The sequence below is a fragment of the Myotis myotis genome, unplaced genomic scaffold (genome assembly GCF_014108235.1).
Source record: "Myotis myotis isolate mMyoMyo1 unplaced genomic scaffold, mMyoMyo1.p scaffold_m19_p_2, whole genome shotgun sequence".
In the NCBI taxonomy this organism is placed as follows: domain Eukaryota; kingdom Metazoa; phylum Chordata; class Mammalia; order Chiroptera; family Vespertilionidae; genus Myotis; species Myotis myotis.
In genome coordinates this window covers 8,564,304-8,591,534 of record NW_023416324.1, presented here as the reverse complement: position 1 = coordinate 8,591,534, position 27,231 = coordinate 8,564,304, and the positions used below count along the sequence as shown (strand labels likewise).

At 54.3% G+C, this 27,231-nt stretch overlaps 1 protein-coding gene across 1 annotated transcript; it reads right to left on the bottom strand.

The window, feature by feature from the left end:
* Positions 1–127: 127 nt before the first annotated feature.
* PADI3 (peptidyl arginine deiminase 3) lies at positions 128–27,041 on the bottom strand. Its single transcript, XM_036352516.1, has 16 exons — positions 26,923–27,041; positions 21,037–21,217; positions 19,011–19,083; positions 13,999–14,060; positions 12,705–12,822; positions 12,265–12,390; positions 10,810–10,988; positions 10,496–10,599; positions 10,293–10,404; positions 8,516–8,623; positions 7,211–7,362; positions 5,465–5,609; positions 5,276–5,378; positions 3,900–3,979; positions 3,072–3,197; positions 128–1,401 (listed from the first exon to the last, which is right to left on the bottom strand). Exons 1-16 carry the CDS (start codon positions 27,012–27,014, stop codon positions 1,168–1,170), a joined length of 1,995 nt encoding a protein of 664 aa, XP_036208409.1. The 5' UTR covers positions 27,015–27,041; the 3' UTR covers positions 128–1,167.
* Positions 27,042–27,231: the final 190 nt, after the last annotated feature.

Here is a 27,231-nt window from a genome sequence, read left to right as displayed (position 1 = left end):
TTCCTAAAACCTGGGCTTAGCGCCCCAAATTCTTCGGGGGCCAGGCAGGCCAATGCTTCGGCTGCAGGCAACTGTTCTTACTGTCCTGTTCTAACCCCAGAGAAGGGCCAAAATTAGACGCAAACCATTTGTGCTTCTGTAGGTTTATTAGCCAGTGATGGAAACACAGCTGGACCCATACAGAACACATGTGTAACTGACACACATCTGGAGAAAACCACCGCTCTCTCTCCCTCTCCCCTTGCACTCAGAGGGTTCATTCCCAGCGCTGTCTCTACGGGTTGGACCCCTGTCGGCCCCTTCTGAGGTGTAGCAGGGCTAAATCCTGCCGGGGGTGTCCCCACCTGCAGAGCGAGGTCCCCGGGCCAACAAAGCACCTATGCGTTAGGAAGGATGTTTCACCCCGGCACCCACAGTCTCCCAATCTCCAGGAATTCCCCAGATACTTTCATATCCAAGAAATCCCAGGAGGTTTGTGCACAAAGTCGGATTTCTGGATGGCAGATGATGGGGAGTTTATAAAGCTAAGGGACAACTATCATTTCTTCAGCCCACACCTAGAGCTCCTACGACGAGAAAGCTTATGTTGGGCACTGGGTGGGGTAGAGTTCAAGATCTGGTCAGGAGCTTGGCAGTTGGAGTGGTGGGCCCCCCTCAAGCGCGTGGGCCCCCAGCGCCTTCTCTGCGGGTGAGGCTATGGGCGGAATCTCTCCGCTGGGGGAAGAACTGACTTTGGGGCTGGTCCCTTGCAGAGAGAGAGGCAATCAGACCAGAGCAGAATCATGGGCCCTTCCTCCATCGGACACACAGGCCAAAGGGCAGGTGAGATGCCTGGATGTTTCTAGACCCCAAAGAGAAGTTGGCTCCACGGGAAGGCTTTGGGGGTGCGGATGTGTGGAGGAGTCCCCGTGGGCCGCGTTGATCTGCGTGAGAGGCCACAAGAAATGAGGTCTCCTTGGAAGGCCAGGAGGCATCAAACTGAGAACCAAATGGGCTGCTGGTGAGGCGCGGACACTTGCAGGACAACGGCTTCGGAGAGGGGCGGTCCCGCTCGGCATTCCAGCTGGACACTTGGGGTCTCCTGACACTTCCTTAGGGGCCTGTCTCAGTCTCCATCACCCCGGCCCATGTCCCACCCCAGGGGGAGAGGACGCCCGGGGGCCAGGCTCAGGGCACCATGTGCCACCACTTGAAGGAGAAGGGCTGCCGGCGCACGTTGGTCCCGCAGTGCACCTCCCCGTGCAGCATGTGGTACGGGGTGAAGTCGTCGATGAAGGTGCAGTGGAGGCCCAGCGGCTCCAGCAGCGACCGCACCTTCTCCTCCAGGCAGCAGCGGCCGTTGATGATGGGCCCGAAGGGCTTAGGGATGCCCAGGTACTTGCCCAGCACCAGCATGTTCACCTGCAGAGCGGGGAGGTCAGGTCAGGGGCGGCAGTTCATCCTTGGCTCCTACCCGGACACCTTCCCTAGACCTGGTAGGACCTGAATTTGTCTTTGAGACAACCTTGAAAATCGCTACTTGCCCTTTGAAGAAACGGGAGAGGAACATGGGCTGGCAGGAACCCTAGCCAGCTGTGCATCCCCATGGAGCATCTGCCCGCTCACAGTCACTTATTTCTCTGGTAACTGCTCTTCTTATTGGGGGACTGTGATGACTGCCATACTTGTGCTACCGACTCCCACCTCCTAGCCTGTGGGTCAAGGTAGACACCTGAGCCAAGCAGGACCCATCAGATTCTCTCTCTCGGACATTTGAAGCTGCTGTGGCAGGAGCCAAGCCAAACTCTGTGCCTGTATCTCTAATGCGTGGTCCTGCTCACATTCATCCCCAGGGGCAGAGAGGCAAAGGCAGCCACGCTGGAGGCGGGGAGAGGAAGGAAGAGGGAGGGGATGAGTGATGGAAATGGATGCAGAGATAAGAGATGGCTCCAGGTGTCCTTGTATGACACCGTCCTCTCTGGCTGAGGCTGCTCGGGTGGCCCTCTGTTTCCCGCAAACACAAGCGTCTGAACCTGTGCACAAGCTCTGGGAGCACATACACAACTGCAAGGCCGCCCTGAACGTGCAGGAAGGAAGGGGAGTGAGGAAAGGCCTTGCCGGTGGGGAAATGGAGGAAGGCAAAAAGGCAGGAAGAGGAAGGAAAGGGGGTGAAGCAATGGCGATGTGGACAGGCTCTCTCTGCAAGGCTCTGATGATGGGAAAGTTGTGCTTCTCTGGAGGATGGGGGTGGAGGACGGAGAGGGAGGGAGTAGAGGGGAGAGGAGGGAGGGGGAGGGGAGCTGGCTGACCTCCAGCAGTGCTACTCAATGTGCGGTCCTCAGATAGTAACATGGGTGGCACCTGGGTCCTGGTTGGAAAGGTAGCAGTGTCTAGGGCCCTGCCTCAGACCTGCTGAATCAGAACCCCTGGGTGGAGCCCCAGTGGTCCAGGCATTCCAGATACAAGTGGCCTCAAGGCTCAACCAAAGGCCACTTCTTCCATGAAGCCTTCTTGGATTTTCAGTCCTGCCTCTTAGGCTGCAAGTGCTTTGTCCGACCTCTGAACGGCCACATCACTTTATCATACAAGACAGATCATTGGGACAGGTCCTCAGAGAGGGGAGGTTTCCCGTCTCGGGATTAGCTTGGAAGCTCCGTGAGAGCAGGGAGCAGCCTACATCATCTCTGCCTCTCCCACAGGGTGCCCGAATGTGTGGGGGATGGATGAAGCGCTGTGAGCCGGGACAAGGAGCAGAATGGGACCTCGGCCCAGCTGATGCCGCGGGCTTTACACACACCTCCTTGGGTAACCATCCGTTCACTCCGCAAATACAAGGGGGTCCCTGGGAGCAGGGCAGGGCCCTTCCCTGATGGCCCTTGAGCAAGGGGCGTGGCCAGTGAGCATCTGTAGTGACCATGACCATCAGCCAACTAGCAGCCCTTCTGCCGGCCATGATGGGACCCTGCTGCTCTCCGCCACCCCAATCCCAACCCCAACCCCAACCATGGCAGCGACCAAGCAGCGTGCCCCTCCGCAGAGGGGAGGCTAGACGCCCAACTGGAGGAAACCTTAGGTCACGGGGGCGGCCTCACCAAGTCAGGGAAGAAGGCCACCGCCTTTCTCCTCTCGGTCCTGAAGAGCTGGGGGATGTCCACGATGTCCCGCTCCGTCAGGCCCAGCTCCCGCTTCAGCACCTCCCGGTTCCAGTCGATGCAGCTCTGGGGAGAGAGAGAGGCAGAGTTGGGGAGCCCCTGCCATGGCCCCAGGGGTCATGTCTGGTTAAGGAGAGGCCCAGGTGCCAGTGGATCAACTCTCCACACGAACCTTATCTTTGCATCCCTTCGTCAAATATACTGTCCTGTGTCCCCCTCCTCACAGTCCTGTCCCACTCGCGGGCTCAACACGAGAGCGTTCCAGAGGGTTCCATCCTTGCCCCTCTTCCTTCGCTAGATCCTTCCCTCCTCGGGGAACTCCTCCAGTCTCACGGTCTTAACACCATGGAGACTCCCCAGTGTCTATCTCTCAGTCTGCCTGCCTCCTCCTGCACTCAAGGCCGGCCCTCAGCCATCTCCCCCAGCCCCTCCTGCACTCAGGAGCCCTCAGCCGTCTCCCCCACTCCTCCTGCACTCAGGGCCGGCCCTCAGCTGTCTCCCCCAGCCCCTCCTGCACTCAGGGCCAGCCCCCCCCCCCCCCCCCCCCGTCTCCCCCAGCCCCTCTTCTCCTGGTACAGGCACAATCCCTGACACAAGCCTTGCTGTCCAACCCCATCTTGGCATCTGTGCCTGCAGGGCCCAGGAGAACCGTGTGTCCTTGCAGACACGCTGTACACCTCTGCTCCATGCCTGGGAGGCCCATCCTGGAGAATCAGGTCTCCCGTGCCACTGGCTTCCGGTTGGGTTCTGCCAATGGGGACACTGTACCTGCACGAACTTATTGTAGCTGATGAGGTTTTCATTGGAGAGGACCTGGTTGATGGAGATGGTGGTGACCCGGTTGTTGCCTGTGAAGACCAGAGGGGGGCGGAGGGGGAGGGGCAGGAACAACGCCAGCCGTGAGGGCCCTGCTCTGGGAAGCAGCCAGGCAGGGGCCAGGTGCACAGTTACTGGTGTGGCAGAGTCAGCATCTCTCTGGCCTTTCTGGCTGGTAGCCACCAGCCAGCCGAGCTCAGCTTGGCCACGGGGCAAGTCTGGGGGTGGGAGGGTGGGAGGGGCCGGGGACCACAGCGCTAGGAACTCAGACCTTTACATGAGTTCATCGGAAGTGGTAATGCCTAAAACTGGAAATTTACAAACCCCCTCCCCGCAGGGCACTGGGTGATGATTCCTCTTCGTTGGTCTCGTGGAGGGGCAGAGCTGGGCCACCCACCTGCCCACCGCTGCACCCTGACCCTGCCCTCCAAGGGGTGAAGCATGGAGCTCCCCGGAGGCCTGGCTTTCCTGCCTGCTGGATGGGGTGCCCGAGGAGACAGGGCTGGACAGGGAAGGGGAGGTTAGAGCCAGCAGCGCACAATTCTCACAGCTGCCATTTATCCAGCTCTTACCTGGGGTCAGAGCTCTACCTTTGGTGCCTCATTTAACCCTCGCTGCAACCCTGCCAGGCACGCATTATTGTCCCCCGCCACGTGCCCCATGGAGCTGCCAGTCCAGGACAGGGACGACTGGGGCCAGCCCCTCCCCCAGGTGCTGAGGGGACGTGTGCCCAACCCTCCCACACCCAGGCTCCCACAGGGTCTGCCGGCTGCAGCATCACCTGGCAGGGACGGGGAGGGGGAGCCTGGGGCTGGGCTCTAAGGAGCAGAGGAGTTGGCAGAAGGGGCTCAGCTCTGGGAGGTGGCAGGAGACGGACTGTTCACGGGGCCGCCATGAGCCCAGGCTCCAAGCCCCCATTAGGTGCTCCATCGATCAATGGGATTTCACTCACAAAACACGAATTATTAAGAATTTCAGGACAGTGGCGGCTGAGCATTCAACCTCAAGGGAGGGGCCCTCTGAGCAGAGGGCCCTGTGGGGCTACCCTGGTCGCATGCCCATGAGGCTGGCCCTGTCTCCACTCTGTCCCTGCCCATCCCAAGCCCATCGTCCACCAGCTGTCCTGCCAGCTCTGTCCCTACCGTGGCCCATGGTGGCTGGAGGAGCAGGGCGAGCAGTGGCAGGGGTGAGGGCTCCTGAATCGGGGCGGGGGCGGGGGGACGGGAGGGACAGCCCTGCTTTAACATTTGCCATCCTCTCTCAAGTCACAAGGTGTCTTGCTTTCGGTGGAGGGGTGGAAGGCTGTGGTGAGGGACAGTGGTACCCACCAACAACCCCTTCGAACAGCAGGGCCCTGCCATAGCCCCACTTCCGTTTTTCCTGGAAGAGCTTGAAGCAGGCGCCGGGGCTGGCCAGGAGCATTCGGAAGCCCTGTGTGGAGAGGGCAGACTCCTCAACATGGGCCCTGGAGCTCATCCCCTGCCCAGGCGCCAACAGTCATCTTACCAAGTCCTTACCTTCCCATCGGGGGCCGGGACGAAGCTCAGAAACTCATCCACGTGGCCCACGGCCAACCAGTCCACAAAGAGCTCCACGGGGGGCTGCACCCTCTGTGCGTGGAGGAAGTCCCGCACCACCTGGGTGACCCTGCGGCCACTTGACCTGGGGCCCAAGGGGTTTAAAAAAAGGGTTGCTTAACTAAAAAAAAAATCTATGCAGAAATGGAAAGACAAGAGTTCAAGGTATCTGCAATATCTACCAAAAAGCATGCATTGCCTTTGTAAGCAGGAAAATACATACATGCATACACACATACATGCTTACATGCATACATACATACAGCATGTGATCCTAAGTTTGACCCCAAGGTGAGTTCTCCAGGAGGCACACAGGACAGGTCCTCACACCAGGGCTCGCCACGCAGGCAAATCCTCAGAACCGCCCTTGCACCCCATCCTCACATTCTCCAAGAGACTGACTTCACCCCTACATTCCACCCCCCATGGCTGGTGGTCCTTCCTTGCGTTTGTCTTACATTTCTCTCACTGCAGCCTCACGCTCTGCACATCAGTGGGGAGAGAGGTGGGCAAGATCACCCTTGAGGGGCCTTATGGCCCCAGCATTTTACGGTTGTGAATTTAAATCCCGTTCTTTGCCTTCTGAAAAAGGGTCTAACTTCCTCTTTCTGAGGGATCATATGTTTGAGGGCAGGTAGTCCCTCAGCCCCAAAGCTTCTTGAGTCACCTGCTATTTGATCCCAAGTCTGTTCTAACTGCTCTGCTGCATTGGGTTCGCTCTATGTGTTGGTCTGTTGCGTAGCTAACGACCATCCTATATAATAAAAGCCTAATATGCTAAATATCTGACTGTTCCACCGTTTGACCAGTTGCTATGACCCACACTGACCACCAGGGGGCAGATGCTCCAACTGGTAGGTTAGCTTGCTGCTGGGGTCTGGCAAATCAGGACTGAGTGAGAAGGGCCAGAGACGCCCTAGAGCCCTCCCGCGGTCCCTCCCCAGGCCCCGATCGTGCACCAGTGGGGTCCCTTGGCCTGGCCTGTACCCTCTCGCAATCTGAGACCCCTCGGGGGATGTCGGAGAGCTGGTTTTGGCCCAATCCCTGCAGGCCAGGCCGAGGGACCCCACCGGTGCATGAATCCGTGCACCGGGCCTCTAGTTATCACATAATCCCTTCTCTTTTCCATTGGTACCCAGGTGTTACATTTAAATAAGACATAATCTGTTATTCTGTATGTGTTACTGCCATTTCAATTTTCATGTCCTATATCTCCCTTCTCCTGCTCTCAGGAAAAGATTTGATATTAGTCATTTACATCATAGTATAAACAAGCTCTGACTTAAATGCAGTTTCTCCCAGGACTGCTGAGACTTAGAGCTTTTTCTTCTTTTTTAATTGGTAGCAACATCTATTTATTTTCTGAATGGGAAGACCTAAGTCTAGTTATAACTTTGCATTCTGTGTTACCTTCCCAGGTCACTCACCCTCTCTGAGCCCACTTGTAAAATAAAAGGGCTGAATGACCTCTTGGGGCCCTGCTCAATTACCTGATAATTGTGGACAGTGTATGGTGAACAGTCCACGGCCTCCCCTGCCGCACCTCCCCCTGCATCCAGGACTACAGTTTTATCACTCCTTTCTGGTTCTCTGTGAGGAGTGGAATAGCCCCTCACCCCCAGCCACCATCATCACCCCCACCCTCAGCCTCCATCCCAGCCACACCTCTCCCTGCTCCTCTCTCACCCAGGCAGGTTGCCCCCAATGAGGATCCTCCCCAGGGGGTACTCTTTCCCGTTGGCCACCACTGGGGGGCTGACCTCCAGGTTTCCGAAGGAGTCCAGGCCACACACAGAGCTGTCTTGCGGCTCCCGAGTCACATAGCCGAAATCTGGACCCTGATAGGGGAAACTGAGTCAGGGTGGCTGAGGTGGGCAGAAGGCCATCATGAAGAGCTTGAAGCAACTTTCTGGGTTCCGAATTCCTTAAAGGCGGGGCAGGGGTGGCTGCCCATTCTTCAGATGGAAATACTGAGCCAAAGACTGGGATCTGATCTAGTCAATATTTCAGGTATGCACAAGGGCCAAGGTTGGGACACACACAGGCCCTCTGGCCCGGCTGCCATGTGAGAGTATGTCATTCCCCATGGTCACAGGGGGACAGCAGAGAGGGCCCTGGTGCTGCTCCTGCACCGCCCATTAGACACGGAGCCCGAGGCCATGGCCACCCCCTTACTCTGCACAGACTTTCTGCCAAGTCCAGCCCCAGGGCAGGCATCTGGCTGCTCTAGAGTGGCCTGTCTCTGGGGACCACGGGGCTGGAGATGGCTTTGTGAGCCTCAGCCTTTCAGCTGTGGAAGAGCAGAGAGCTTCCCAGGCCACCTCTCAGAAGGATGTTAAGAGGTGAGAGGCCCTACCACCTGTGTGATCCAGTGTGGGGGTTGGAGGGGCCCCCATGCTCTAGGCACCAATGGAATCTCCTCTCCTTCCTCGAGGAGATCCTGGTCAGCACCCATCATCCTCACGGTTACCCTATTACCAACAACACCAGCAGGCTCCCTCTGCACAGGCAGAGAAGCCTCTAAACACCTGTGAGGCCAGGGCGAGCATATCAGTTCCACTGATGAGGAAACAGAGGCTCAGAGAGGGAAAGTGACTCGGGCAAGGTCACACAGCATGTGAGTGGCAGAGCCGAGTTGTTCTGACGCCAAAACCTGTGTTCTTAGCAGCTGCACTGCCCTGCTCCCCCTGCCAGACGGAGCAAATAGAAACACAGGATGCCCAGTTACATCTGAACCCCAGACGTACGACAAATATATTTTAGTGTAAGTACGTCCCATGCAATGCTGGGGATATACTTTCACCAAAAAATACTCATTGCTTTTCTGAAACCCAAAGTTAACTGGACATCTCCTATATGTTACCTGGCAATGCTACTCTTGTTGTTAGAGATCGTGGTTTCCCGTGCTGCCCCTGTCCTCCACACCCCGGTGTGGCCCTCGGAGTCATGTCCATGTACCCTCAGGGCTGGGCTGCCCCCTGGACCACTCACCAGGATTCTCTTGTAAGGGAAGTCCTGCAGCTCCCCATTCCTGGGGGAGTCGAAGACCACCGGGAAGGTCTTGTGCGGCGCCTGGACGTAGCCCAGCTCCATCTCGTCCTGCGAACGAGAGAGACGCCCAGCTGGGGGCAGCCAACAACTTCCCACGCTTGCTTGACACAGGGCACGTCAGGGGAGACTGCGCACGGGTGTTCTCTGCCTTGGGGAACTCTGCCCTTGGGGGTGAAGGAGGTGGGGGTTGTGATGCCTGAGGGCTGTAGGAGGTGCTAGAGGCTCAGAGAGGGAGTGCAGTTGCCTAGGGTCACACAGCAAGAAAGGCCAGGAATGAATAAGAACATGGACATAACCTTGGGGGTGTCCCCGTGCTGGGTCAGGGAAGAGTGGACACAGAGAAGGACTCAGGGTGGCCCGAGTTGGACAAGGAAGGCTCTGGGCGTCAGCCAGCACCTCTGGCCTCCACACGCGGTCATGAGGGGTTGACTGCTAGACAGGGCTGAGGGGACCTGAGGAGATACAGATCTGCCTCCTTCTCAGACTCATAAACATGCCTGGGCCAATTCTGACCCTTCTGGTCCTGGAGGCAAAGTTGGCCCAGCATACACAACCTACAGACCCAATGAGAAGCTCACTGTTATGTGCCCTGCCCTCAGCTCTTGATGGAATTAACTCCATTAATCCCCCCGACACGCCTATATGGAGGCACTATTGTTACCCTGTGTTACAGACGAGGAAAGCAGAAAGCGAGGAACAGAGAGGTCTAGTTATTTGTCCAAGGGTGCACAGCCAGTCAGCAGCACAGCCAGAATCCAATCCAACTTGTCTCATTAGATAAACTTGGTTCATTGGGTGAACCTCCAGCCATGACAGCTCCTAGCCTGGCAGTCAAGGTCTCCCTCCTCAACTCTTACCCTTGACAGAACCTTGGCCCTGGCCAAAGTGAGCACGTGACATTCTTTCTTGTGCCTCCTACCTCTGGGCCTTTGCACATGCTGCTCCTCGGCCAGGACCACCATCCTCTGAGTCCCAGCATGGCCCTTACCAGCTGTTTGGCCCTGGGCATTTGCACCCCTGAGAGCTCCTCAGGTGGGTAATGACAGGGAGTTGTAAAGAAGATGGGGTGACACTATAGCAATTACAGTAAGCGTTCACTGAATGGCACAAGTCACTACCCATCCATTTGCCAAGTCTGGTCCAGCTCAGATGCCCTTCCTCCTGGAGGCCATCACTGATCCCCCGACAGAGGTGATGCCACCTCCTGCAAACCCAGATGGCACTTTGCTGGCGCCCCTGGCGCATCCTAGATGGTGAGAGCTGGGATTTTACCACCTTGGGGCTTCTCAGCTTGGCTCTATTGACATCTGGGGCCAGGTCATTCCTTTCCGTAGGGGCCGGGAGCCAGTAGCATCACCACTCCGTGTGGCCATCTAAAATGCCTCCGACGGCTCCCTATCCCTCAGGGGACAAAATCGCCATCCATTGAGAGCCACTGGTCCAGGCTGCTAAGGGCAGGGCGTGTGTGGCCAACCCAGTGCCTAGCCCAGATCCTGGGGGTGAATGGGTGTTGAATCCAGCGTCAGGGTGTTCCTGGGTCTCCAGAAAGTTCTGGAGAGAGGGGGCGAGTTCTAGGTCTTTAATTAGAAAGAGCGGTGTCCGGGGAGGGCCCAGGTCCTCCTGCGTGTTCCCCGTTAGCCCCACCCCACCCGGTGGAGAAGGGCCAGCCTCCCCTCGGGCTGGTGTCCTGGCTGGGCATTGCCGGGTGGCGTGGTACCTGGATCCAGCGGTCATTTCGGTTCTCGGCCTGCGGGCAGATGGTCAGCTTGCAGCCGGCCTTCATGGCCAGCTCCGCCACTGCATCCACGAACCGCGAGTTGTTCCTCACCCTGCAGACAAGCCCGGGCAGAGTGGCTCAGGACAGAACCAGGCCAGGGGGGCCACCAGGGTCGGAAGGACGCCCCTGTTCCCCAGACTCACTGGCACACGTACACCTCGAGGGGCGGCAGGGTGCTGGGCGTCATGATCCAGGGGGCCACCCGGAACACGACCGTGTCAGTGAAGATCGGGGACTCGGAGAAATCCTGCAAGGGGAGAGCAGAGAGGACAGAGCCCGGGCCTGAGGTCCAGAGGCCGGGCTCACTCAGACCCGCGGCCCTGAGCAAGCCTTCATCTCAGGTTCTAGAGAGGACCTGGGGGGATGGGGAGAGGGCAGTCTGGGTCTTTCCCACCAGCAGTGCCCGTCTCTCCCAGGACAGAGCCTTTCTGTCTGCTTCTCTGCCCGCCACCCCTACCTCATTGGAGTCGTCCAGCAGGGTGACGTGGAAGGAGACGAGCCCCGAGAAGCCGGCGTCCGGGAAGGAGAGGCCCTCCACAAAGAAGCGCTCCTCGTCCCCGTGGAAGCGGGGCACCTCGTAGGACACCTTGTCCCGGCCCAGCACATGCCTGTAGGCCTCGCACGAGTCCTCGGGACCTGGGAGGGGACCGGAGTAGCAGCTGTGGCTCCCTGGTGGGCCCGGGGAGCATGAGGGATGCAGGAGAGCTGTGTGGCCTCACCCAAAATGCAGGCCAGACAATCCCTGCGCCTCACCTCCCACTGGCAAAGGGGGGAAAGATGCTTAATATGCCGTGTGGGCCAGGCTGGGGGCAGCATCGAAAAAAGTCATGTGTTAGATGCCCCCTAACCAGCGATTCCACTTCTAGGTATCTTTCCTACAAAATACACACACAAGGGTCTTCACTGGTTCTTCACATGTTCATTGAACACACATTTACTGAGCACCTACTATGTACCTCTGAGGCATGGCTGTGGACTCAGGATACAGCCATGAGTTAGGTCCCTGCCCTCAATGAACCTATTGTCAAATCAGCAGCCGAATAACCCAGGGGACAGGGTGGGTTACAGCATCTCTGTGCTTCGGGATGCTATGCATAGAGCTGGGTAAAAGAATGAAGCAGACCAGATAAATACGCAGAAAGAGGGGTCGAGAATATAGTTCAGTGAAAGAAACAGGTTGGAAAGCAGAATATGAACACCACGCACGCACATGCACGCACACGCATGCACACATGCACACACACAGAGGCACATTTAGCACATACAGAAAGAGCAGTTAGAACACATACCGGATCCTTAACAGAGAACACATTTTAAGAGTCAGGTTTAGGGTTAGGGATAGAGGACTCTTATTTTTTACTCTAGATACTTTATATTGTTTGGTCTTTTTTTAAAAGTGAGCATCATATTACTTGTGTCCATTTGTATTGTTTAAAGGTCTTTTACATCCTTGCTTGGACTTGCGATAATGGCATTGTGGCTACATAAAGCAATAGTCATGGTTTTTTTCTCCGGGAAATGCGCACTGAATTCTGCAGGGCCAACGCCCGTGGTGCCAGGACTGGCTGAGGAACACCTCGGTAAACAGCGAGGAATAGATGAAGCAAGAAGGACAAAGAGCAATCACTACTGAATCTAAGGGGTTGGCCTCTGGGGGTTCGTTACACTGTTCTCCCTGCTTTTGTGCATGTTTGAAATATTTTGAGAGCAAACATTTCTAAACATGCTTGAAATACATTTTAAAAATTCATTCATCCAATAAAACAACCTCGGACGACAGCTGTGCTGGCGATGCCAGCTGGCCAGGTCCAGAGCTCATGCATCTGACTGTTCCTCTGGCCCCCAGGGCACCCAGAAGCCTGGGCAGAGTTGTCCACTGGCTCTGGGCTGTGGGGGAGAGGTGTGAACTCACCGCAGACGTGGAAGACCCGTGCCCGCTTAGCGTCATAGCTGGAGGTGTGGAGGATGAGTCTGTGGTCATCGAAGAGGGCAGCGGGGCCCTGGGTCCGCAGGACCATGACGGACATGTCTTCCAGGTCTGTGGAGACAGAGAATTTAGGGAAAGGGCCTGGCACACAGTAGGTGCTCAGATAATGTTAGCATCCCCTGCTCCCCTGGAGGGAGAGGAAGGTGAAAGCTTATTTCCTGAGTTCCATCCTGGGGGCATGCATGGCACCGCAGAAGCTGCGAGGGGCACCTGCCAGGTTGGAAGAACCGTCAAGGTGTGTCTGGGAGCTGGCCTCTGGCCCCAAGCTCTGCCTTCAGGGCCGTGCCTGTGGGTTGGAATCCCTACAAACTAGGTGAGCAATGACCCCGGACACCCAGGGACACGGGCTACCCTGGGCCCCTCACCTTGCAGGCAGCATACGTGCTGGTCACAGTTGTCCCGGTCATCACAGTTCAGATCGTCCCTGTCACAGTTCACTAGCAGGATGGCCCCATACCCATCGGGCCCCCAGACCCACTGGCGCTGCCAATGACAAAGCAAAGCTGGTGATGTGGGATAGGACCAAGCCTGTGCCTCCCTCCCCAGCAACCTCTCGGCTGGCCAACCCCATCCTGCCCTCTGAGGACAGGTCCACTCTCACTGAAGCGCCTCCTGTTCAAGAAACAGCAATGGCCCAGCTGGTGTGGCTCAGTGATTGAGCATCAACCTATGAACCAGGAGTTCGCGGTTTGACTCACAGTCAGGGCACATGCCTGGATTGCAGGCTCGATCCCCAGTGAGGAGCACGAGGAGGCAGCCAATCAGTGATTCTCTCTCATCATTGATGTTTCTATCTCTCTCTTCCTCTCTAAACTCAATAAAAAATATTTAAAAAGAAAGAAAATAAACAGCAATGGCTCCCCACTGCCCACATCATCAAGTCCAAACTGGTAGCTGTCTTTCGTGGCTGTCTGTCCTCTTTCTCAACAGGCAACCTCCTAATTCTAAGTCCATCCCTTCCTGCAGCCTTATCTCCTGCTGTTCCCTCCACCGGGAATGCCCTCCCTTTTACATCCCTTTAGAGACCAGCTCAAGTGGACTTGCTTCCAGAAAACCCTCCTTGCTCACCCAGCCCACCTTGACCTTCTCCTCCAAACTCCTACTACATGAAGTGCCACCACAATTCAGCCCAAAGTTCTCTAACATTTCATACTTGGTAGATTTCCCTTTACACCTAGGTCAAGGAGTTAGTTAGCACACTATGGCCCATGGACCAAATCTGGCCCATGGCCTGTGTTTGTAAGTAAAGTTTTATTGGAACACAGTCATATGCACTTATTTACCTACTGACTATAGCTCTTTCACACTTCAGTGGCAGAATCAAGATGCTGCCACAGAGACTGTATGGCTTGTGAAGCCTAAAATATTTATTATCTTGGTTTTACAGAAAAGGTTTGCTGACCCCCAACCTAGATGGAAAGTCCAGGAGAAAGTTCCCACAAAGCAAGACCTAGCCCAGGGCTGAGCACGTGTGTGCTTCTTCGTCCCTGGCGATGACTTTTCTCCTGGAAATAGAAGATCCCCACCATGCCTGGCTCCCCTGACCTCGGCATCGGCTGGGAGGCAGGGGGATGCCTGTAACAACCTCGCCTCTATGAACCCAGCTTAGGGCAGTTCCAGACTCCACGCCCCCTTATGGGCCCAGGGGAGATGTCCTACCTTGTCCACAAAGCTTCCGTTCTGCCTGCCCTCACAGTCCAGGTCGCAATCCAGAGTGATGTCTGCAAGGGAAGGGCAGAGGGAAGTCACCACAGGGTTCCCAGGAGATCAACACAGGCCTATGACCTTCACCTTTTACCTCCTGCTCTCAGGGCCCACCTGGGGCTGGGCAAATGGAAATAATTTCCAAGAAGACCCTGCCCAGAGGTGGGGGCATCCAGAGTCTCTCTCCCTGGGCTGGGGAAAGGCAGCGGCCTTGGGGAGGAAGCAGGGTCAGAGTAAAGGCCCAGGACAAATGCTGCCCCCTCCAGGAAGCCTTCCCTGATCCCTCTTTCTTCTGTATCTCTACAGGCTTCACTGTCTGGGGCACACCCTGTACTGAGCTCAGGTTGCCCTAGACATTCTTGGTCTGTGTGAAGCTGTCTCACATCCTTGGGATGGGGGAGTGAGCCTGGACTTGGGTGTCAGACAGACGTGGATGTGAATCCGGGCTCCGCCATCTGCCGGCTGTGGCCTCTCTGGGCCTCACCTTCATCCCATACTCTTAAAATCCCAGCTTCCATCCCACCTTCTGAACGTGTCTCCCTAGAACTGGGGGAGATTTTATAACACAAATGGGGCATTCATGGGAGAGAGGTAGGGGGTGGGGGAAGAAGGAAACACTTGAAATAATTTTTAAACTTGAAAAGATGCCCAACCACCATGCAACAAGTGAATGAATGTATCCCACAAACAGAAGGTGGGCAAAAGAAGTCCCACCCGAAAAATAATATGTACAATGTGGTCCCATCCATAGGAAGTTCAAAGAACGGCAAAAATAGACTATATGATTTGGGTATGCATATTCAGGTGACAAAACCACAAAGAAAAGCAAGAAAATACTTATCACAAGGTTGTGGCTACCTCTACAGGAAGGAGGCCAGAGATCAGAGAGGGGTATATTTGGGGGAGACTTTGGGGTGCTAGTCATGTTCTATTTCTTGACCTGGGCGATGGCTGTTCATTTGCTTTGTAATTATTCATTAATGTGTGTGTATAAAATAAAGCTTTATTGCAGTGGTTCTCAATCTTCTGGCCCTTTAAATAACGTTCCTCATGTTGTGACCCAACCTTAAATTATTTTCGTTGCTACTTCATAACTGTCATGTTGCTACTGTCATGAATCGTAATGTAAATATCTGATACGCAGGATGGTCTTAGGCGACCCCTGTGAAAGGGTCGTTTGACCGCCAAAGGGGTCGCGACCCACAGGTTGAGAACCGCTGCTTTATTGTCTGGCCGGTGTGCTCAGTGCTTGAGAGTTGACCTATGAACCAGGAGGTCACGGTTTGATTCCCAGTCGGAATACATGCCAGGGTTGTGGGCTCGATCTCCAGTGGGGGGCGTGCAGGATGATTCTCTCTCATCATTGATGTTTCTATCTCTCTCTCCCTCTCCCTTCCTCTCTGGAATCAATACAAAAATGCAGCTTTATGCACTTTTCTTTGTGATATTTTCCAGTGAACAAGAGTGTATTGTGTGGTCAGGGAGGGGGAGGCAGGGAGATCCCCAACCTCAGCCCTAACTTAAGGAAGGCGAATTAAAGCAACCATGAGATACAACCTCTCTGACTGGCACAAAGGGAGAAGGCTGATGGCGCCCAGTGCTGGCAAGGCACTCCCACATGCTGCTGGCAGGTATATAAAGTGGTACTGTCTTTTTGGAGAGCAATTTGGCAATATCTATCAGAATTTACAAAGTGCATTTTCCATAGAAGATGGAGCATTTTTAAATTTCTTGCTAATTGCTCTCCACGTGCTTGTAGCACCCATAGTTGGTGCAAACTCCCACCCATAGTGCAAGGAGCTCCCCAGCTCCACATCCTTGGCAACACTAAGTTCAGCATCTTTTCCTTTGGGCTCTGTTCACTGGGGCTTTCTCTTCTGTGAATTGCTTGTTCATATTTTTCGCCTATTTCTAGTCATTTGTCTTTTTTTCTTACTGATTGAAGTTTTCCATAATCGCTATGCTCCAAGTAAGCCATATGCATTGCAGATTTCTTCTCCCAGTCCAGAGTTGGATTCCTCTGTTGTACAGAAGTTTTGAATTTAAATACAGCCTAACTTATCAATCTTTCCCCTTATGATCTGTGCTATTGTTTTTCCTTGTTAAAGATACCCTTGACCTTGAGTTTACAGATATTCTCTTCTAAAAGCTCTAAAATATTGATTTCACCTTAAGATTTTTAACCCAGAGAAGCTCTCCCACTGCAGACACAGAGGACTCTCATAGGCAGTTAGCCTGGAGGTCAAATCACTCCCGGTATTGCCGACAGCAATCAAGGCTTAACTACAACAAGACTGCGCAGAAGGACCACTAGGGGGTGCACCAAGAAAGCATAAAAAATGCGGAGACAAAGAAACAGGACAAAACTGTCAATGGAGGATATTGAGTTCAGAATCACACTTTCAAGGTCTCTTAAGAACTGTCTAGAAGCCGCCGATAAATGTAGTGAGATCCTCAAGAAATCTAATGAGACCCTCGATGTTATGATAAAGAACCAACTAGAAATTAAGCATACACGGACTGAAATAACGAATACTATACAGACTCCCAACAGCAGACCAGAGGAGCGCAAGAATCAAGGCAAAGATTTGAAATGCGAAGAAGCAAAAAACACCCAACCAGAAAAGCAAAATGAAAAAAGAATCCGAAAATACGAAGATAGTGTAAGGAGCCTCTGGGACAGCTTCAAGCGTACCAACATCCGAATTATAGGGGTGCCAGAAGATGAGAGAGAGCGAGATATTGAAAATCTATTTGAAGAAATAATGACAGAAAACTTCCCCTACCTGGTGAAAGAAATAGACTTACAAGTCCAGGAAGCGCAGAGAACCCCAAACAAAAGGAATCCAAAGAGGACCACACCAAGTCACATCATAATTAAAATGCCAAGAGCAAAAGACAAAGAGAGAATCTTAAAAGCAGCAAGAGAAAGAAAATCAGTTACCTACAAGGGAATACCCATACGACTGTCAGCTGATTTCTCAACAGAAACTTTGCAGGCCAGAAGGGAGTGGCAAGAAATATTCAAAGTGATGAATACCAAGAACCTACAACCAAGATTACTTTTTCCAGCAAAGCTATCATTCAGAATTAAGGTCAGATAAAGAGCTTCACAGATAAGGAAAAGCTAAAGGAGTTCATCACCACCAAACCAGTATTATATGAAATGCTGAAAGTTATCCTTTAAGAAGAAGAAGAAGAAGAAAAAGGTAAAGATACAAATTATGAACAACAAACATGCATCTATCAACAAGTGAATCTAAGAATCAAGTGAATAAATAATCTGGTGATCATAATAGAATCAGGGACATAGAAAGGGAATGGACTGACTATTCTTGGGGGGGGGGGAAAGGGGTGTGGGAGATGCGGGAAGAGACTGGACAAAAATCGTGCACATATGGATGAGGACAGTGGGTGGGGAGTGAGGGCAGAGGGTGGGGCAGGAACTGGGAGGGGGGGAGTTATGGGGGGAAAAAAGAGGAACTAATGTAATAATCTGAACAATAAAGATTTAATTAAAATTTTTTTAAAAAAAAAAAGAAGAAAAAAAAAGATTTTTAACCTGGCCTAGCTGGTTTGGCTCAGTGGATAGAGTGTCGGCCTGCAGACCAAAGGGTCCCAGGTTCGATTCCGGTCAAGGGCACATGCCCAGCACATGCCCAGGGTTGCAGGCTCAATCCCCAATAGGGGGCAGCCAATCAATGATTTTCTCTCATCACTGATGTTTCTATCTCTCGCTCCTTCTCCCTTCCTCTCTGAAATCAATAAAAAAATATATTTTTTAAAAGATTTTTAACCCATCTGGAATTTATTTTTCAGTACAGTATAGTACGAGATATGGTTCCAGGTTTATTGATTCTCACATAATATCCACGTGAGAAGAGGTCTATGGCCAGTTCCCTATTGGTTCTCTGGTCTGTATTTAATCATGCTGCCTCAAGTACTACAACTTGGAGAAAAGCCGCTGGTACCATGCATCCCTTCCTCTTTTTCTTCCTCAAAATTGTCTTGGCTATTCTTGCCCTTTGCTCTTCCCTATGAGATTTAAGCTCAGCCCAATAAAGTTCTATTTAGACGGTTTGATACTGGCCCAGAGCTGTTGAATCTCTGTTCTGTTATTTTGTTTGTTTCATTCTTTCTTTCTCTTTGTGTTCCAGTTTGGGTAACTGTTGCCCTGTCTTCGAGTTCACCAGTTCTTTCTTCAGCTGTGCCACATCTACCTATGGACCCATCAAAAACATGTCTCATCGGATTTTTATTTCCAGCATTTCCATTTGAATCCTTCTTATAGTTCTCATCTCTCTGCTGAAATTCCCCATATATTCATGCATGTTACCCACCTTTTCCTCTACAGCCTTTAACATATTAATCACTTTATATTTCCTGTCTGATAGTTGCATGGTTTATATATCAGTTTGTGGAGAATTAGTCCCTAAAAAATTTAAGTTGGGAAAAGCAAGGTTCAGTTATATGTCTATATATGCTTCCATTTGCTTATGAAAGGGGGGGGGGTAAACATGTATGTGTGTGTCTACTTGTATAAGCACAGCATGTCTTAGAAGGGTGCTGGGCCTGGGGAACCTGGAGTCTTGGGTCAATTTGGAGGTTAGGGGCACTGACCTCACACATATAACTACAGTCAGCCCTCTGCAGACTCAGATTCCCAACCGTGGAGCTGACCCTTGAACAACACAGGTTTGAACTGCATGGGTCAATAGAACTGCGCAGATCAATTGAAAATAAAAATCCATATATAACTGGACCCATGCAGTTCAAACCCATGTTTTTTAAGGCTCAACTATATACTCTTTTGCTTGAATTTTTTAAATGTGTACTTCTTACTTTAAAAAAAAATAAAACATTGATTTTGGTAATAAGACCCTTGCTCAGTGTCATTCCCAGCCACTTCCCATCCTGCCTTTGGCCAACAACCCTTGGCCACACCCTCACCATGGCCCCCAACTTACCAACACAGGTGAGGTAGAGCACAGTGTATGCCAGGGGCTGGGGCTTATGTCTGGAGTAGTAGGAAATCTGAACCTGCAGAGAGAGGGGCCCAGGGTCATGTTGGCTGAAGCCAAGAGCCCCCGCCCCAAAGGACAGGCCTTGGAATATCTGACAAGGAGGGGAGGAGATCTCTATGCACTAAACTTGAGTTTACCAACTCAGCTCTTCCTTTAGCCTTCTCTATGCCGTTTATTTGTCCATGCCTCGGTTGGCCCATCTGTAAAATGGGCCTATTTGTGAGGGATTCTATGGAGACCGGGCCCCAGTGCTGCCGATGACGACCATGTGATTTTGGCAAGCCCCTCTCCCCTCTGAGTCTCAGTCCCACCATGTGTACAATGAGGAGTTCAGACCGGGCAGGGTTTGGGACACTCTCCAAGCCAATGTTTTTATCTCTGGGACTCAGACAGGCCTGGACCTCAGACAGCCCAGCACCTCTGGGTTGTGTGACCTTGGCCAAAGCCTTCACCTTTCTCAGCCGCCTCAGTTTCCTCATCTGCAAACTGGGACCATACAGGTTCCTAGCTCAGAGGACTATGGTGCAGCCTAAAACAACACACCTAAAAGACGGATCCCACAGACAGTGCCAGGAAACATCAGCTGTTGTAAGTGGGGGGCAGGCGGCATTGTGTAATAGCTCAGATTCTAGATGCGGCTGAGGAAATACCCTGGGAAAAGTCCCTATCTGCTCTGGGCCTCCAATTCCTCGGCTGGAGAGCGTGGGTAATAACAGTTCCTACCTGCAGGAGTGACTATCAGCCGTGAGGATTAGGGGAGGAGCACGTGTGACATGCTCAGCGTGGTTCCTTGGCTCACGGCCAGCACCCAGTACCTGTCCCAGGCGGGGCCAGTGAGGACGATGGAGCAGGTGGAGCCTGATGCATCAAAGCCACCTTGTGGTGAGGGCTGGATGGGCTCATGGGCAGCGCTCTTAAAGGGACCGTTTTCCAAAACATCGTTCCTGACATGGAGTGTAAATCCATCCCTCCTGTACGGCAAGTCCGGGTTCCCATCAGCCATATACGGTGGCATCGCCTGTGCCACGCTCAGGGGCCACCCCATTTCTCCCGCAGTTTAAGTGGTTTCCTGCCCTGGTTGCCTACAGCTGGGGCAGGTTAAAGACACTCCCTAGCTGAGTGAGCAGAGAGGGGAGGGAAGGGAACTCGGGCAGGAAGAGAGTAGATTAGAGGAAGAAGAGGCAACTTGGGGAAATGTCACCTTGGGGAAGGGGTCTCACCAGAAAGAGCATCCCCCCCGTCCCTGCTGCCTGCTCCCTGCTCCCTGCTCCCCTCTCCTCCACGCAGAGCTGCAGGGACACCCTAACCAGCCCTCAGCCCACAGGTGGGGAAACGACTTGCCAGAGGACACACACTTTGTGTGTTGTTGTTTGTTCTTGTTTTTTGTTCATCCTCACCAGAGGATATTTTTCCCATTGCTTTTCAGAGAGAATGGAGAGGAAGAAGGGAGGGAGGGGGAAGGAGAGAGAGAGAGAGAAACATCGATGTGAGAGAGGCACACTGACTGGTTGCCCCAGGAACCTGCCCTCGACCAGGAATCGAACCTGCGGCCCTTCAGTGCGTGGGCCCAATGCTCTAACCACTTAGAACACTGGCCACGGGCACACACTTTGGTTCTTGTTTGTTTGTATGGTTTTGTTCATCCTCACCTGAGGATCTTTCTCTATTGATTTTTAGAGAGAGCGGAAGGGCGAGGGAGAGAAGAGAGAGGAAAATATCGATGTGAGAGAGACACAGCAGTTGGTTGCCTCCCACCTGCGTCCCGACCAGGGCGGGGGATCAAGCCTGCAACCAAGGTACATACCCTTGATGCTGATGCTCTGTCCACTGAGCACACTGGCTAGGGCCACACTTTGTGTCTTCAAGCACACTTATCACCACGCTACTCTGCACTCTGGGTAAAAAGAGGGCCCAGGGAAGCTATTTCACTGCCTCCCCGCCCTGCCCCCAGACCACGGGACCCACTCACGTGACTGTCGTTGACGTCATTGCTGGGAGAGTTCATGACCACGATGATCTCCAGCCCTGCGTTATAGCACCACCGCCTGGTGTCCGCACGCTCCCGGCCCCTCTCCATGCTGGGAGAGATGTAGACGTCCACACCGGGGGTCCCGTAGACCTCGAGCATCTCTGTGCCCTCCGGTACTGACCTGGGAAGAACAGGGAGACATGGGAAGTGCTAAAGAGGGCAGCCCTTGTTCCGATGCTTGAGCTTTGGTTCAAAGCCTTGCTTCCTCCAGGAAGCCTTCCCTGACCACCCCAGGCCTCTCAGATCCTTCCAGTAAGCTCCTGGGAGTCAAGCCTCGACCACCCACAAATGTATATACAGTCTTGCATTCCAAGGCTCCGTGTTCATTCACATTTCCCTTGTGAGTTTCCCGGGCATTAACTGTGGGATTAAGAAGTCTGTGATGTTATCTGACGCTGGGACTCCAGCTCGTCTGGGAGTCCTGTTTGAAGTCAGTCTGCTCATCTTCTTATTGTCTGAGGGGCGCCCACTGTGTACCCAGGCACTGTTCTCCCCAGAGCTTTCAGTCCCACTGGGAGCTGAGGACAGAACTCTGCCCAGGGCAGCCAGATGGGGCTCAGGGCCACAGGGTCAGCGGTGGTGCCTGGACCAGAGGCAGGAGCCCCGATACTAGACAGGCTGGGTCGCACACCAGCCGGGTGACCTCGAGTAGTCACCTGGCCTCCCTGCGCTCGGTCACCTCACCTATAAAGTGAGATAATGACCCCCCACTTAGCCAAACTCACTGGCCATCATGAGGCTCAAATGTGGTCATTGGAAGGAAAGGCTTGGAACACTGCCCGCCCGGGTGGGGGAGGGGCTCTTAAAGGGGATTAAGGCCCAGGAAGCTGGAGGCGGTTTGAGAGCGTGGCCCGGGGTGTCTGCGAAGACTTGCCCGAGGAAGGCAGGGGGACCGAGACCAGGAGGACACACCGAGGGGAAGGCATTTCACCAGGGAGCCGGAGGAAGTCAAGTTTAATCAACAAAACCAGCTGTTTTATCCCACCCCTCTGTCATGGGGAGCCGGCGATGGTTCTTGATTAGGAGGCGGTGAAGCCTGTGGACTCTGGGGCCAGGGCACCCGGGTCCAAATGCCAGCCTCGCCATTCACTAGGCGTGTGACCCGCTGCCTCAGTGTCCGCGTCTATAAAGGGGGGATAATGAGGAGATCAAAGGAGTGGGTGTGTGTACATGCTCGGGGTGAGCGAAAGTCAGGGTCACCTGAACCCGTGCCCTCATTTTACTGCTGGGAAAACTGAGGCTTCAGAGAAAAGGGACTGCGAGGTAGGGCTCCAGACTCCCAGTGCAGTGCTCATGCCCCGTCCTGGAAGCTGTGTGTTAGGAAGATTAAAGGGATGGCTGATGGGAGGAGACCTGTGTCAGGTACGGGAGGATCTGGTGTCCCACTTCCCGGAAGTCAGCAGAAGTGGCCAGGCCACCTCGAGCTGCCAGCATCCTGCTCTAGCCGGTGCCCCCGGGCCAGCCCCAGGAGGTGCGTGTGGCTTGGAGCCCCGGTTTCTCCCCAGACGCGGCTGTCCACGCACAGGACAGGCCAAGGCCCCCCCAGCACCACGCCCTCCCAGCCAGCCTAGGAGGCGGGGAATGGAGGGTGAGGTGCGGGAGGGGGTTTGCCAGGGATGGAGGCGTGTCCTGGGGTGCAGGATTCTCAGTGCTGAAACCTAGAAGGTCTTGGGCAAACGGACAGCTGGTCACCCTCGCAGTGCCCAGCCTCGGACCCACGTGGTGAAAGCAGATTCCAGAACCAGAGGTACTGCAGGCAGGGCCCTGGAACCGGCACTTACAACCACCCTGATGCCCAGTGAAGCCAGAACCACAGCTAAGGGTGGGCTGCCTCAGAAATGCTGGAGCCTGGTGCCCCAGGGCACGTGGGGATGACTCAGGGTGAGCCCACCCTGTCCTGGGAAACAAGACTAGTCAGGTCTCCCCTTGGGTCTCGTGTCTTCCCTTCAATGGTGAGAATGGCGATGAAGGTAGCTCCCATAGCCATATTATCCCCACTTTGCAGATGAGGAAACTGAGGCTCAGAGACAACAGGTGACTTGTCACACAGCTAGTAAGGAACAGCCAGGACTCACGGCCAGCTCTGTCCCTACTTCCTTGCAAACCCAAAACCATCGACCTCTGGGAAGACAAAAGCAGACTTTCCGAGCCAAGGAACTGACAGGAAAGGTCCCTGTAGCTGAAAACACACAGGTTGACAAAATGACCATCAAGGTCCCCACCGAGTGGCCCCCAGGGGCCGGGGAGACCAGGGCCCAGGCAGCTCTGGCTCCAGGTGGAGGTACCCGCTGCTCCTCCCGCTCAGTGAGGCTCCCAGATCCTGGCCTCTCAACAGAACCAGGGTCAAGAAATCACTGGCCCTCCTTGACCCCACATCTTCCCGCCCCAGGAAAGTGCGGCCACACTTTTATCTTGAAAAGTTGGAGAAGTGCCGCCTCCCAGGCCCCGCTCCGCACGGCAGTCAGAGCCCTCAGTGAAAATCCGCTGCGGACAGCGGGAGCTGCTTTGTCACATCAGGGACGGGGCCCAGAGGCCCCTGGGAGCAGAGCTTGAAACCCACTGCTCTTCAGGGCACACGGGGAAACTGAGGCCCAGGAAGGAGCAGGAGGTTGTTCCAAATGACACTGCGAACAGTGGCAGAGCTCGGACCAAACCTCAGGGCCACTGGCCCACAGGTGCCTGAGCCTTTTCACCCCATGAGGCCACCTCTGCTTAGCAAGGGGTGACATGGGCTGTTTGCCCTTCCACCGAGGGCAGCGGCTCTCAACCCTGGCTGTGCGTTCACCCCAGGGGCGTGGCTCAGCACAGGAATCCCTGCTCGGGAAAACAGAGCCCCCTCACCCAGGCAGGGCCATCTCCAACTCAACTCGAGGCAGGAAGATAGGATTTAATCCACTGCCTCAGATAGAGCGGCCCCGTGGTCTTGCCTGTGCTCATCCTTCAAGGCCCTGCCTGGTGCCCTTCCTCCAAGAAGCCTGCCCTGACTGCTCGGCCCATGCTAAGGTCTCTTTTCTCATCTCCTCCTTCTCCAAATATAGTTTAGAGGTTGCTCCCCAGTGTACAGCAGGCTTGGGGACACTTGAGACTGTCCACAGGGTCAGGATAAAGCCTTAATATGGTGACAACGATGATAATCATGGTGACAGTCACCATCATTGAATGTTTACCACATGCCAGGTGTCACCTGCATGCTCTGCACCCATAATCTCCTTCAATCTTCCCTAGAGCCCTTGAAACAAAAGGCCAAATGGTTTGGGTTGCATCCTGGCTCTGCACTCTTCACTGGCTGTGTGACATGGAGCAAGTTACTTGTCCTCTCTGTGCCTCAGTTTCCCCATCTATAAAATGGGGAGGCTGATCATGTCTGCCTCCTAGAATTGATAAGAGAATTGGTTAACATATGCAAAGCGCCAGGCAGTGACTGGGTGGAGCAGGCTGTAAGTGTCATTGCTGATATTATTATCATCATCATTATTATTATTATATCATCTCCATCCTACAGAGGAAGAAACAGAGACTCAGGTAAAGCGACTTTCCTAGGGTCAGACAGCTGCTAGAACGCGGAGCCAGGGCTGAGTCACCATGCCCACATGCCCACTGTCCCTTTTTCTGTTGGCCCATAGTCCGAGCGTCAGGGTTGCTCAGTCCTGGCCTCCCCAAGTGGAAGAGACTCCGCGCTGACCCAGGAGTCTGACCCTCTGTCTGCCAGGCAGGCGTCCCTTCCGCAGCCCCCCGGGGAGGTGACCCAGCTTCTGCAGAACTGCAGGGTGGGCCCCTCAGAGGACAGGGACCACGCCTGCCTGTTCACCTCTGTGTCCCCGAGCCTGGCAGACACTAGACCAGCCGTGGGCAAACTACGGCCCGCGGGCCGGATCCGGCCCGTTTGAAATGAATAAAACTAAAAAAAAAAAAAAGACCGTACCCTTTTATGTAATGATGTTTACTTTGAATTTATATTAGTTCACACAAACACTCCATCCATGCTTTTGTTCGGCCCTCCGGTCCAGTTTAAGAACCCATTGTGGCCCTCGAGTCAAAAAGTTTGCCCACCCCTGCACTAGACCCAAAAGAAATACCAGGGGGGCTGGTCATCAAGACCCAAGAATCCCTAGTTCAAAGGTGCGGGAGGCTCCACCTACCACCCTGTGGCTATCCCACCGCAGCCTCCTCTGCAAACCCCAACATGGCCCACCCACTCCATTGCCCCAGACACTGCTGCTTTGCCTCTCATGACCCCAATCTGTTCCCCATACTCTCGGGAAGCTCTTCAGGGGAGGAGCTAGCCCCGCGCTTCCTGGGGCACATCTGCCCTACGGGCAGGAGGCGGGTGTGGGGGGAGGGGGTTGAGTCACCCCCATGGGCATGAAGTGCTGGAGAAGGCAGTGGTGCCAGGCGTCACAAGTACCACTCCTCCCTCATCACTTCTGGAACAGTCTCTGTGGCTGCCCACTCCTCAGAAGCCACCAAACCCCCTTCCCACTCCTCACCGTCCCCACGCCCCCACCTCAACCCGGCTTTAGCTCCCAGGACCTCGCTGGGCCAGGCCTGCTCAGACTTGGTTCCCCCCATGACCAGCTCCTCACCCCCTCTCACCTACTACCCCAGGACCAACCTATCTCTGCTTCTGACTAAGTTCACTCCAATTTTTAAGTTTTAATCTAGGACACTGGTTCTCAGCTGGGGCGAGCCCCTCCACCCCGGGCACAGCTGGCAATGCCTGGAGACACTTTTGGTTGTCAGCAGTGTAAGGTGCTCCTGGCACCCGGTGAGTAGAAGCCAGGGACACTGCTTAGCATCTCAGGGCGCAGACGGGCCCACCGGCTCTCCCCGGCCCCAGGGAACGGCCACGTCCATAATGCTGAGGCTGAGAAACCTGGTCGGTAAGATGGGAGCAACGACACGGCTCTGCCTTCTCCCCTCCCAGACCCTTGATTACCTGTGTCCCCGGTTCAGCCTCAGGAGCTGGGGCCCCTGAAGACTTCCCCAAACCCTCCCCAAAGTCTCCTTTTCCTCCTGGGAGAGGGAGAAGGTGGGGTTTCGTCTCCAGCCACTGGCTTTAAGGACATGGGCATACGGTGGGGGCAGAATGCATGGGCATCAAACAGCTGGAGGAGACCCCTCCAACTCAAGTGGCGGACAGCCAAGTTCATAAGACTCCTGACCACGAGTGGGTTTCAATCCTGACTTGGCCGCTTAGTCACTGTGTGACCTGAGCAAATGGCTTGGCCTCTCTGTGTCTCAGTTTCCTCACCTGTCAGATAAGATGAAGGATAATGAACTCAGCTCATACGGTTGTTGTGAAAGTTACATTTAAGAGGCTTGTGAAGCTCTTAGGACAGTGCCTGGCACTGAGTAAGTGCTATCTGCGTATAAGTAATTGAGAAAAAAAAGGTTGACGCTCTGTTTTCAGGCTCATCGGCAGGAACTGGGTCTGGGGAGGGGCAGTGTGTCTCTTCCTATTCCTGTGTGCTCAGCCAGACTCTCAGCCCAGCCTGCAGCGTCCTCCGGACAGAGAACATGCACAAGCCCCGTGTCTCCAGCACCCCCTCCCCCTCCCTGGCTCCAAGGCCCTGGCCAGAGCTCAGCCGCTGTAAGCCTCTCTACCCACCTTCGGTCTCCCATACTTCAGGTTTCCTGGCTCTATAGAGTCTTTCCTCGCAAAAGGTGAGGACCCAAGCGCCTGTGATTGGCTGGTGTGCCAAGGCCAAGGCTCAGGGGAAGGCAGCCACGCCAGGCCCGAGCCCTGCAGATGCCTTACACAGCTCATAGGGAGGACCCAGGGAGATAACCCCAAGGGCCTGCAAAGCCCAGGCCTCTGGCTCTTACCCATAAATGTCCACCAGGGTCTCCACGCCAGCCACGCACACGGCACTGGTGGGATGCTCCAGGGACACACGCACGATCCTCTGCAGGGACATGCTGGCCTCGGACTGGGCTGGGGCCACAAAGCCCAACACTGCCTACCTACAGGCCCCCAGCCCAGTGGTTTAAAAGACCCTGGCCCTGCCCCTCCAGCCCAGGGTGCTAGCTCATTGGCTGCCGTCCTGGAAGCCCAGCCCCTTCCTAGAGCCAGGATCTCTGGATTGGCTGGAAGAAACCTGATTTGCATATGAACTTGTTGCTTCCACCCCAGCA

What these genes read in the sequence shown, in the direction of transcription:
- PADI3 (XM_036352516.1), bottom strand. Translation starts at nt 27,014, where the DNA reads ATGTCCCTGCAGAGGATCGTGCGTGTGTCCCTGGAGCATCCCACCAGT. An exon ending in ACGGAAGCTTTGTGGACAAG is followed by an intron (nt 12,823 to 13,998) that starts GTAGGACATCTC and finishes TGTCATTGGCAG; the next exon opens with CGCCAGTGGGTCTGGGGGCC. An exon ending in GAAATGACCGCTGGATCCAG is followed by an intron (nt 8,624 to 10,292) that starts GTACCACGCCAC and finishes TCTCGTTCGCAG; the next exon opens with GACGAGATGGAGCTGGGCTA.